At 35.9% G+C, this 12170-nt stretch overlaps 1 protein-coding gene across 2 annotated transcripts; it reads left to right on the top strand.

The window, feature by feature from the left end:
* On the top strand, positions 1 to 11339 carry LOC102579232 (uncharacterized). Of its 2 annotated transcripts, XM_006354395.2 has the most exons (11): positions 1 to 132; positions 1732 to 2752; positions 2885 to 3690; positions 3763 to 3900; positions 5452 to 5523; positions 6619 to 6660; positions 6763 to 6852; positions 8166 to 8273; positions 8380 to 8472; positions 9948 to 10027; positions 10124 to 11339. In XM_006354395.2, exons 2-11 carry the CDS (start codon positions 1882 to 1884, stop codon positions 11007 to 11009), a joined length of 3186 nt encoding a protein of 1061 aa, XP_006354457.1. In that variant the 5' UTR covers positions 1 to 132; positions 1732 to 1881; the 3' UTR covers positions 11010 to 11339. The 2 variants fall into 2 exon arrangements, with proteins under 2 accessions (XP_006354457.1, XP_006354456.1); XM_006354394.2 differs by having other exon boundaries at positions 1732 to 3690.
* The last annotated feature ends 831 nt before the right edge of the window (positions 11340 to 12170 follow it).

Genomic DNA, 12170 nt, shown 5'->3' on the forward strand with positions numbered 1-12170 from the left:
TTTTCTCCTTCTTACGCTTTCTACTCAGACATTCAACCCAATCGATAATCCCCGGAACCACTTTAATCGGTTCTTTCCATACTTTTCCGGCGATTCTCCGGCGACTTAGCACACTGTCCGTTCGTATCTCCGGTAAGCTAACTTCTTGCTCATTACTTTGTAGCTGCTTTATCTACTTAAAATTAGCCCTCTCTGTTATTGCACGTTGCTCGTTACTCATATGCCGATAAATTTCTCATTGTACATTTCGAATAAGCAGACGATAATTTCATTCGTGTTAAGTTAGATTAAAGTTTTGTTTTTGATTTCTTCAGTATTAACGATTGGAATTTCCTTATAAAGGTTTATCATTTTGCAATTTTATATTTCATTTGACATTTGATTTTATTTTTTTTAAAATTCATTTGTGAGGACTTTTATATAAGTTCGAATTGGCTGTGTTACATTGAAGAATTCTATAGTTGTGAGTGAAATTTGTGGATTTTTTTAAATGTATGTTAAGGTGGGAATATTTTGAGATTCATTATAAATTATCTTGGTTTGAGCTAGGTATCACCTGTCTTTTATTGGGTGTTGGCATCAGCAATGTGCACGTAGGCGGAATTTTGTTTAGGAGGGAATGACTAAGGATATGTTAAAATGGTGCAGTAGCTCAATTCTTTGCTTGAGTAGATTGGTTAGTTAGTTAGTCATTTATGCTAGGTCGTCTTGTTAATGAAGTAACACATAGTTCATTGCTCAAGAGTGGTGATTATATTTGAGATTTTTAGCTTCTGGATGTCTTGGTATTTCAATGATTTTTCTGAAGTATGTGCATTTCTTGCAAGCTCAGGCTCTCTGCATTGCACACAACCTTCTGAACTCCTGAAAAAGGAAAAAAGAAGAGAAAATTTTCTTCGTTTCTGAAAGCTTCCATCTTTTTCATAAAAATTATGGTTCAAGTACGGAAAATAAAAAATCAGAGTTTCTGCTTTGAGGATTGTTATCTGCATGGGATGTTGTTTGGCTTTAAATAGATGCAAATAACAAGAGGTTAAAAGTAGTGTACCATAAAAAGAAACTAGAATATGCCAGAACACATTCTTATAAATAAACATATGTTGGATATGTTGAAAGTTGAATGACACTATAACGGATAACCTAGGTGTAAAAACAGGGCACCTGGATAATTACATGTTTAGTCTAGGTCTACTGGTTACCACTAAGCATTTATTGGTTGTTGAAAAAAAAACTAAGCATTTATTGTGGCCTAACATTTCTTTCATGGTTTGTTTTCTCTTTGCATATGTATATAGAAAATATTGGAAAATTGATTATAACCTATTTGCGAGCATCCATAAACTAAAAGGTCCGATGGGTGCTTTGGCTCTGAAGCTGAAGTTTGAGTATGCTGATGCCCTGTAGCGAGAGTTTGAATCTTGTTAAACAACATATCTTTTTGATTGAAAAAAGCAAACTGCAGCTTTTTCTTACATTTTCTTACTCTTCTTTTTTTACCTTTTCACTGCTATTTACTAATATTTTCTTTATTGTTTTTCACTTTTGTGTATTTTTAGTATTTCATTTACTAACTAAACTATAGAAATATTAGTAAGCTTCAAGAAAGAAACCCTTCTTGTCTAACAACTTTACGTTAAAAGAAATGAGCACCCATGACTCTACTGTTTCTTACAACTAGATGCATGGTTAATTACCTAGAAGGTATGATGAATATGTTTTCCTTGCGTGCAGCTATTTTTTCTTCCTTTGAATGTGTTTCGATTGGATGCATGACCATGAGTCTCTGACTTCTGCATCTAGTCAGGTGGTGACATATCCTTCTGTGTCCCATATGCTGAGGATTTGATTGAAAGATTGCTAGCTTCTTGGTAGGTTAGTATTATGGGATCCAGTCGACAAAAAGATAAGAATGGTAAACATAATTCATCAAAGGGTGACAACAGTGATGGCACATCAGCTAGGACAAGACCTCTCAGCTTTGATGAAATTATGCTTAGAAGGAAAAGTAAAGCAGAGGAAAGGGACATTAAGAACAATTTTGTAGGAGCTGACAGTGTATCACATAAAGAAGACAGGCCTAAGAAAACCACTGATTGTTTGGAACCTGAGCGACATCGCTACGAGTCATTACCTAGTGCTTCCAGGCATAATTCGGAGAATTCTAGGAAGTTAGGGCCAACTCTGACAGAGGATAATATGATGGCTGATAAATATGCTAGGGATAAACACAGAGAAAGTAGAGAATCTGAAATCAAATTGAAGACGTCAATGAATAAAGATGTAAGCAATAAGAGACTAGCTGGTAGCAACACTGATAAAGATTGTCTTGTCCTGAGAAGAAAAGATCAGGATTTTATTGATGATTCTGGAAATGAAACTGGTAAAAGACATTCAAGAGATTTGACCCGGAAGGAGAAATCGGCAGATAAGACTGATGGCAGACACAGAGAGGGAAGAAAAGACAAAATTCCTGGTAAGGATGAGAGACAGTCATACAGGAAGAGGAAAGATATGGAAATGTCAAATGATTCTCTTCTGAATGAGGCTGAGAAAAGGCATTCAAGAAATCATGGACGGATAGATAGTTATGCTGACAGAACCAAAGAAAAGTCTGAATCAAGAAGAAGGAAGCACCAAAATGATGATGAGGAGAGAAATGATGCTCTTCTGAATGAGGCTGATAGAAGGCATTCAAGAAATCACGGACGGACAGATGGTTATGCTGACAGAACTAAAGAAAAGTCTGAATCAGGTAGAAGGAAGCACCGAGGTGATGATGAGGAGAGAAATGGTGCTCTTCTGAATGAGGCTGAGAAAAGGCATTTGAGAAATCACGGGCGGAGAGATAGTTATGCTGACAGAACTAAAGAAAAGTCTGAATCAGTTAGAAGGAAAAGTGATGAGGAGGAGAGAAATAGAGACAAGAATGCCGATAGAAAACACAGTTCAGTGAAAGTTTCTGAAATTACTGGAAGAGTGGAAGCTTCTCGGGCTCATCTAGAGGAAGAAAGACCAAAGAGAAGAAGGTCAAGAAGTCGAGAGAATGATAGAGATCGGGGTAGAAGGTCTCGTTCTGGTTCACCGAGAGGACATAAGCATTCAGATCATGATCTCAGAGAGCGTGGTGAGTTTTCCTCTCATTCTTCCAAAGATAAATCTGGAAGATCACATTATGATCTGGATAAAAAGATATCCAGCAATGGTTCAGATAGCCAATCCAACCGCCATGAAGGATCTACAAGTGGTCTTGGTGGCTATTCACCAAGAAAGAGGAAATCAGAGGCTGCTGCTAAAACTCCTCCCCCAACTAACCGCTCTCCAGAACGAAAAGCTGCTTGGTGGGATCTACCACCTGCATCAGCTGGTACCAGTGTTACTGGTTCTGTTCCTTCTAGTGTTAAGTCTTCAATGCAGTCTGTAATACCAAATACACATCAGATCTCTAGCATGATTCCTGCTAGTTCATACACAACAAAGGCCGCCAGTGTTTCATATAATTACTTATCGTCATCTATACATGCAATTGATTCCGTCCAGCTGACACAAGCCACACGACCTATGAGAAGGCTTTATGTAGAGAACTTGCCAAACTCCGCCTCTGAGAAAGAAATTCTGGACTGGATTAATAATTTCTTGATGTCTTCAGGAGTTAATCGCATTCAAGGAACCCAACCATGTATCAGCTGTATGGTATGTTTTCTTCTTCTTTTCTTGTTCTAAGCAGGATGGAGATTTCCGTTGCTTACTGTTTCTACACTGCAGATACACAAGGAGAAGTGTCAAGCTCTTTTAGAATTTTTAACCCCCGAGGATGCTTCTGCTGCAATATCTTTTGATGGAAGATCTTTCTCTGGTTCTATTCTTAAAATCAGACGCCCAAAAGACTTCGTGGAAGTGGCTGTAAGAATTATAACTATGAGACTCTTTGTAGATTGTGCTCGTCTTTCAGATTGACCTTTTTTTGCTTTTCTCTTGTTGCTATTGTATGGAACGTGTGGGAAGTTGATGGTATTTTGCATATTAACTTATGTAACATGTTATAGTTATGCAATATGCAGTTTATCTAAATTTTAGTGTTGGTTAAAAAGTGACAATTCATTATCGTTTGGGTAGTTGGGTTAAAATCTGTGCAGGTTCAAAGTGATTTGAAAAAGAAAACTACTGGATACCACTAGGGCTAAAATTGAATTGGGTCAAAGTGGTTTGAGTTAAAATTTGGTTGTCAGTGTTGTGTTAAAAGGGGTTTGAATTGAAGTTTGGTTGCCAATTCTTATTGATCATTATATGTAACAATCAGTAAATTCCGGTGTCCACTGATATAGACTTTGCTGAAGAAAGTTTGCTCAAGGTTACTAAATTTCCTGAAAACCCTTAGATAAAGGGAGGAAACAATGTCTTTTCTTTCGATTGTAATCTTCATACGAGGATGTGAAAAATGGTACACCACATTTTAAACCCAAACACCCCTTCATGTGAAATGAGTCGTGTACTTATTTTATCATCTTAATGAGCAGGTCTAAGTGGGTACAAATAAGGAGTTAAAAAAATTGTGTTCTTAGTTAAAATGAATCTGATTTTCTTCTCCCTTTCCTTCCTTTCTTTATTATATGACTTTTGGAGTTTGATTATTGTATGAATTTTGTCTTTTGTTGTGCAAGGGATGCTAAGTATGACTGTCTTAGCTGCTCCTCTTTCCCCATTAATACATATTACTTTAAATCCATTCTTGACCTATGATTAAAGATTAAATAGACAGGCAACAAACAAAATTCCCCAGTAAAATGTGTTCTTGCAGGTAAAAATCAAGGTGTCCATCTTTATCAGAAATAAAAGCCAAGATCTTTATCTAGTCAAAGAGTAGGATGCATGGAGAGGTTGGACTTGTCCGCAATGCTTGAAGGATTGTTCAGTGTGGAAGATAACCTCTGACCTGATATAAATTTCATAGTCCCTTAGTTGTTGTTAGCAACAATATAGGCACCAAGATTTTGGTATATCCTATGTTTAGGATGTATTGATATGAAGTCCTTCTGATCTTTTCTTATAGTACCCTCAATACCCTTCAGCTTATATCTCAGCACAGAGGATGCTAACTCACTTGATCATCTGTTTAATTGGATGTTGGAGGATGACGATGGTGCTTTGCTAATGAGGATGGTGGATTTCACTGCATATAATATGGAGGGAGAATATAGTTGAGTTATATCAAATGAAGTAAAATAGTAAAATATGGATATTATGGTAGGGGAGTTTCGTTAATGTAGAACATTTGTTGCTCTGTATTTTCTACAATTTGACAATGCATTAAAATGTGTATTTAAGTCGTAGGAAGGTGGTGCTACCTCTTTATGTTGAAACTGTGATTTATTCTGCTCTTGTATTCAGTTTCTGAGGTATACTGTGGTCATTATTCATGTAGCAGGTTTTCAGACAGTTGCTATTTTCATGCAGACTGGTGTTCCTCAGAAGTCAGTGGCTGCAGCTGATAGGATAGATGACACTGTAGAGGATTCTTCTTATAAGGTATGCATCTGAAACAACACAAATGATTTGGGATTGACCTTTAGTCCTGCCTGTCAGAACTGGACGCAACAGTCACTTGTGCCATGTGTTGTCCTTGTACTTGCAATATCCATCAATCTTTACTTCTTGTGATAAAGTACAAATCTCCTATTTATTCTTGCTAGTAGTACTTGTCTTGTCAGTTTCAGTTAGTTTGATCTAATCAAATTTAACAGGACTTCTTAAAAGTTGGTTGCTTTACTTAATATTTAGAGTTTACGTTCAAGAGTTTGAGCTCTGTTTATTATAGTTGTAAAAGAACTTCTTAGGTATTTTAAAATGTTACATGTATTTTAGCTTTTAGTCTGAGAAAGGAATGGAAGTACTTTTGAAGGGAGCTAATAGCCTTAATTGTGTTTTCTTTTGCTTGCATTTTTTTTTGTAGCGTAAACAAGAAACACAGTCTCTCAAAATGATTTTAAACTGTAATATGAAAAAAGATGTAAATATGGCAGCAGCTTGGCGTAATAACTAATATCAACACTTGATCTGATTGAAATAGGACAACATATTTGAGAATTGAGACCAATAATTTCTTCTGTGTGCTGCACTTTTATGTATGTTGTCGTATGAGACTCGTATATACAGAAATCAATGATCCATCTGTTGAGTAAACTCATCAACAGCTGCTCTATGCTACTGCAATGCATGAATTCATGTAGGTCAATTATATGTTGGACAGTGAGGTTACAGATTATGATGTATGTTTTCGATTTTCTTTAGATGTTGATGTATGAATGTTCCCTCACTGTTAAGTTGAGATACAAAATTCCTCATTTGAACCTGTGGGATTGTGAGGACGTCACATTTGGATTGCTTTTCTTCTTTGTTGGTGTTGCCTTAATTCCTTGACGAGTCACATTTGTGACCTTCAGAATATTTTTTTTAATTTGGCTTCCACAAGGAATTCTTTGGAATTTGGTCATACAGTATTTCACTTGTTGTCTATTTGTCGTCGAATGCTTCTACATAATGCTTCCCATATATTTCAAGTCTGTTCCAGTCCTGTGGTTCCCTTTCCCCTTACATAACAATTTTGTTTTACATGTGTTGCAGATTTTTGTTGGTGGAATTTCAAGAACTATTTCATCAGAGATGGTAAGACTGAAAAATGTCTTGAAACCTTTCCTTAATTAAAAAGAAGGAACAAAGGAATATCGTACTCTCTAGTGATTTTGATCTTACCTGATGCTATTTCAGCTTATGGAGATTGCTAAAGCCTTTGGACCTTTGAAAGCTTACCATTTCAGGATGAATTCAGATCTCAATGAACCTTGTGCATTTCTTGAGGTACTCTTGGATTATTGTATATACCTTTCTCATATTAAATGAAACATCCTTTTCTTTACAGAAATGCACTTTCCTTCTGGTTCAAAGGTAGCTTTTATGCAACAAACAGTCTTATATATATCGTATTTTGCTGGCTAAGATTATTTTTCATTTTAGTGAATTACTGGAAGTACCAAGTGTAGAAAAAATGAGCAAATTGTCATTTTACTAAAAGTTAGATCATTTTCCTCTTCAACTATCTTCTCTGGGTTGAAGGGTGAATGAAGAAAAAGTAGTTCTTTTTACATGTTTAAAACAGAGTTGGTCCGTCGCGCCAAACAAATTGATTCAACACTTTAAGCATGTAAAGAGCATGGGAGAGAATAAAGTTGAATCATAGACATGTATGCAAATGCATTGTAGAAATTGTCCAAGGAAAGATTGTTTATGACTTTGTACCTGTTGGCTTGACAGACAACGTGGTTTTGTGCTTGGCTTAGAAAGGGGATGTATCATGCACCATCTTGCTACTATGTATTGACAAAACTTTATCTTTATTTTAATAATAAAATATACCTTAAAAGGGCATTGTTATCAATTTTTTCAGGCTGCGGCATGCTATCCTCTTTGAACTCTTTTTGTGTTGTAAAGTTTTCTCTTCTCATTCTGCTACTTTTCTTCTCTAAGGTAGGACAAGTAAACTTTTTCTTTTTAGAAAGACGTGCCAAAACTTCTACACATTTGTCAAACAATTGCTCTAGAATAACCAATACTGCTTTAGATCCATATGTGAGCTTCCACATCAATTCTATCAATGTGAGCCAATACCAAAAAGATATCATCTTTCAGACGGAAATAAATCAGAAGGATTGGAGGAGCTCTTAACTATTCATATTAGATTTTCTAGCCATCAGACTCTTTAATTCCTTTCCTTCTCAATGATCTGCAGAGCATTTCGCAAGCCCTCTTCATCCCTTTTAATAGTTGAGAATGAATAACCCTGTTTGTACTGGTGATTGTGTCAATTCTCCAGTGGAACTCTTTTAGTGCCAAAAGTAGCTTGCCACACACAAGTTTCATATATGCTTGACTTAATTTTCTTTGCAGGTAGAGTATTCCTTTTATAATATTTTATTACCATGCTTTGGATTATGCATCACTATCGCTTCAACAGTAAACTTATTGGCTAGATACCTTTGTTTGTTACATAATGAGCCTCTCCGTCCCTTGTATTTTTCCATGAATCAAGTGCTGTGAACTCTCAAGTCTTCTTCAAGTTCAAGTTCCTCTTGCGTCTTTTTTTGATCTTAAAGTAATTATTTCAACCATTTCAGTATGTTGACCATTCAGTTACTCTTAAAGCTTGCGCTGGTCTTAATGGTATGAAGTTGGGTGGAAAAGTGTTAACTGTTGTTCAGGCTGTCCCAGATACTGCTTTACTGGTACTTATCTCAAGTCCTCTTATCCAGATTACTTTGGCTTTAGGTACATTTTTTAATCTTTTTCTTGGTAATACGAGTTTGACCAAAAGATACACATAATACTCAGGACAAAGATGAAAATACACCTTTATACCGGATTCCGCAGCATGCAAAGCCACTTTTGGAGAAGCACACGGAAGTTCTAAAGCTGAAAAATGTGGTATGTATTTATTATTTTTGTGACGTCAAGTTCATTTTCATTAAATAAATATTCTGCTTGTTATGCCAGTAAAAAATGTAGATGCTAGTAGAAATTGTAGAGAATTTCTAGTGCTAGAGAAATTCAACTTTATAATATTGTACCCGAGGAGCTTAAACTTTTAATATTCAGATAGTTGAACCCAACTTGCTTGGGTCTAAGGCGTTATTGTTTTCATAGGGTTTTTAATGAAAAATATCCTTGGATTATGCCCCAAAGGTCAATTACATCCTTAATATGACATTGGTTAACAAGCGACATCCTTAATGCATCATAAAGTAAACGAGTTTAGTCCAAAGTTAGTTTTTTGTCTAAACTAACAGTGAAAAGCCAAGCAAACGCATTACATGTGACCCAAAAAAAAGTCAAGAAAGTCAAGAAAGCTTGGATTCATAAAACACATTGATGTTTCTTCCCCAAGTTGCTTTGGATTCGTCAACCCACTAGCTTTTTTAGTTGCTTATTTTTTCAGTTTGTATACGTCGGTCAGTTGCCTATATGCAAATCCATTGCTTTTTCTTCAACTCCATGCTCAACTTTTCTAATCTTTTTATTATCCTTCCAAATCAATCTTAAGCTTTGTTTAAGAGGTTCTGTTTTGGGTGAAAAACAAAGAAAAATATAGAAAGTGTTGGCTCGGAATTTAGAATTAGGCAAAAACCTTCTTTGTATATTCTCTGGACTTCGTTATTTAACAAAGGGAATGTATTTTTGAAGAATAACCAGGCACTCGAATGGAAAGAGAGGCACTGCATGTTGTCTGTAGAGTTCAATAGTTCATTTCCTATTATTCTGTACTCTTTTAAAGTTTCTGCCTCAAGATACTAGAAATTTTCTTTTTGTTAATGAGGAATTGGACAACTTTTGAAATAGTAAAACAAAGGCATCTTTACCTGGTTTGGTCTTCTTTTTCCCCGTAACTGGTTTGGTTCATAACCTGTGAAATCAAGAAACTTGGGCTAGGTTAATGCCAAACCCACCAAGAAATTCAATATAATACTTAGGGAGTACACTTGCAGCAAGCCAACACTGAAAAATACCCAGTACGAGCAAACTTTTGAAGAATTTCACTGGGTATAGAGAAAAATAATGCTTCGTGGGATGCCTAATTTGCAGAAGAAGAAGACTATGGGATCACGACCACTTTTTCATTCTCAATTTTGTTTCTTTTTTCGTCACTAGTAATGTGTATGCTTGGCTTCACTGTTAGTTTTAGACATGAAAACTACCTTTGAACTAAACTTGTTAACTTTTTGATACTTTAAGGATGTTACTTGTTAACAGTGATATATTAAGGATGTAGTTGACCTTTGAGGTATATTTTGGGGATGTTTTTTGTTAAAAACTCTGTAATTGGGATTATATTTCTTAGATGTTGCAAAAAACTTACCAAGGGGTTACTAAAGTCTTTCCTCTAATCATCGTGCTCTGTCCAGGTGGATGCAAATGTACTCAATTTTTTGTCTGAAGCAGAACTTGAAGAATTACTGGAAGACATCAGATTGGAGTGTGCCAGGTTATTTATGAAAAGTCATTTTTCTTAATGTCATTGTTTTTTTTTTCTCCTAGTCAATTATTCACTGATCTGGAAAGTGTTCTTTCGATCCTGTAGGTTTGGCTCTGTTAAATCAATTAATGTTGTAAAGCAAAGTCAATGTTCTCTCACATCTGATCCTGCTGCTATGGATACTAGTTCTACGTTGAATGATAGCAATATGGAGTTTGGGGAAGGGTGTGACAGAAATGATCCGATCACTAGGAGTGATGATTACGAGTTGGAAGTTGGTGGGCCACACTTCCCCAACAGTGATCATCATGAGTTGGAAGTTGGTGGGTCACACATCCCCAACAGTGATGATCATGAGTTGGAAGTTGGTAGGCCACACTTCCCCAACAGTGATGAACCCATGGAAACCAATAGTGATGAGGAAGCTGATAGTAAAACACATATATCAGAAACTTCACAAGGTGATTCTCAAAAGGCTGGAGATGACGATGCTTTGGCTGGTGGCAGTCATTCCGATGATAGACCTTCTGAGGAGCTAATAAAAGACGACAGCTCTGACCCTCTACCAGATGACAGTAGTGTCTCTGCTCAAGAGACAAACTTCCAAGAAAATTTCGAGGTTACCCATACTGGTATGGTTTCAGAAAGGAAAGATGAAAATGCTAATCCCAGTCCACTGGAGCATCTTGAGATAAACAATGAATCACCAGTTAAGGAAGCAATTAAGTCAGAGGAAGACAATGGAAATGCAGATGGAGCTTCTGAACCAGAATTCTCATCGAAAGAAGAGTTGGATGCTCCAGAGGAACTTGAGAAAAAGGAAGAAATTTCTATTACTGAGGCGTTCGATCCTGGCTGTGTACTTGTGGAGTTTAGAAGAGCAGAAGCTGCAAGCATGGCTGCTCATTGTTTACATGGACGACTGTTTGATGACCGGATAGTGACTGTGGAGTATGTTCCCCTTGATCTCTATCAGACAAAGTTTGCTTAACAAAACTAATTTCTTTTGGCCCATTCAATGCCTTATGCAGATCTCCCCAAACTTGAACGACGTTAACATAGGATTTCGCGATGCTTAACTGTTTGCAATTTTTACCATATTGAGATGCCTTGGTTAACCTTTTGCTAGTGCGAGAGTCGTACCCGATTTGAAGCGGAATACATGTTTTATCCCAGTAGAATGGGATGAAGGAATGAGCCATTTGTAATATGTTATCTAAAAATTAACAACTTTGTTTTTAGGTTGCAACAGTTTACCTACTACTTACAAGTTACAATATATAGGAGCACAATCTTATGGCTTCTTGAAATCTTCTACTTATTTGCCTTGTTATTTTTCCTAAATATCTTGTGCCTGTAGTTCTAGTTGATGTTGGCCAGTTGATGAGATGATAGTTTTTAGGGGTTGTTTGGTTCGAGAGATAAAGGACATTTAATCCTAATATACTACAACAATAGCATACTTAGTGTGATTCCATAAGTGGGATTTGAAGATGGTAGAGACGTTCAATATTCTAATGATTTGATTTGGTATAGTGTTAATACTCTCTTCGTTTGGTTTATGATGAGTAGGATTTGAAGAGGGTAAAGATGTTCAATATTGTAATGATTTGATTTTGGTATAGTCTTAATACTCTCTTCGTTTGGTTTGTGATATAAGACTCCACGTGAGTAACTAATGGGAAATAAGATAAAAGCATAACTAAGATAACATCTTAGTTCCAATTAAGTTGGAGTCTGCTATTTGAATTCTTATTCCTTTATTTAACTAACTTTATATCATTATACTAAGGTAAAAGAAAAAGTTAAATATATAATAATAATTATAATAATAATAATAATAATAATAATAGTATTTCTTTAATAAATTTCAAATCTATCCTCAACCAGTAATTATCGCCTATACAAATGATTTTTTTCTTTACATTGTGCTGACATCTTTATAGTTTTTTCAAGATAACTTCTTTCGGGTGGAGTTACGTTTACCTAGTCTCCATCTAACATACTCACTTACCATAGTTTCACACATACAAATCATCATCTCAAACGACCTCACATGCGTGTTACTTGCACCTTTTGACAAACGTTCTAATCTTATCTAATCATATATGAGAACACATCCGTCTAAGCATTTCTATTTTTGCAACACACG

Source organism: Solanum tuberosum, unplaced genomic scaffold (genome assembly GCF_000226075.1).
Source record: "Solanum tuberosum cultivar DM 1-3 516 R44 unplaced genomic scaffold, SolTub_3.0 scf00174, whole genome shotgun sequence".
Classification (NCBI taxonomy): Eukaryota; Viridiplantae; Streptophyta; class Magnoliopsida; order Solanales; family Solanaceae; genus Solanum; species Solanum tuberosum.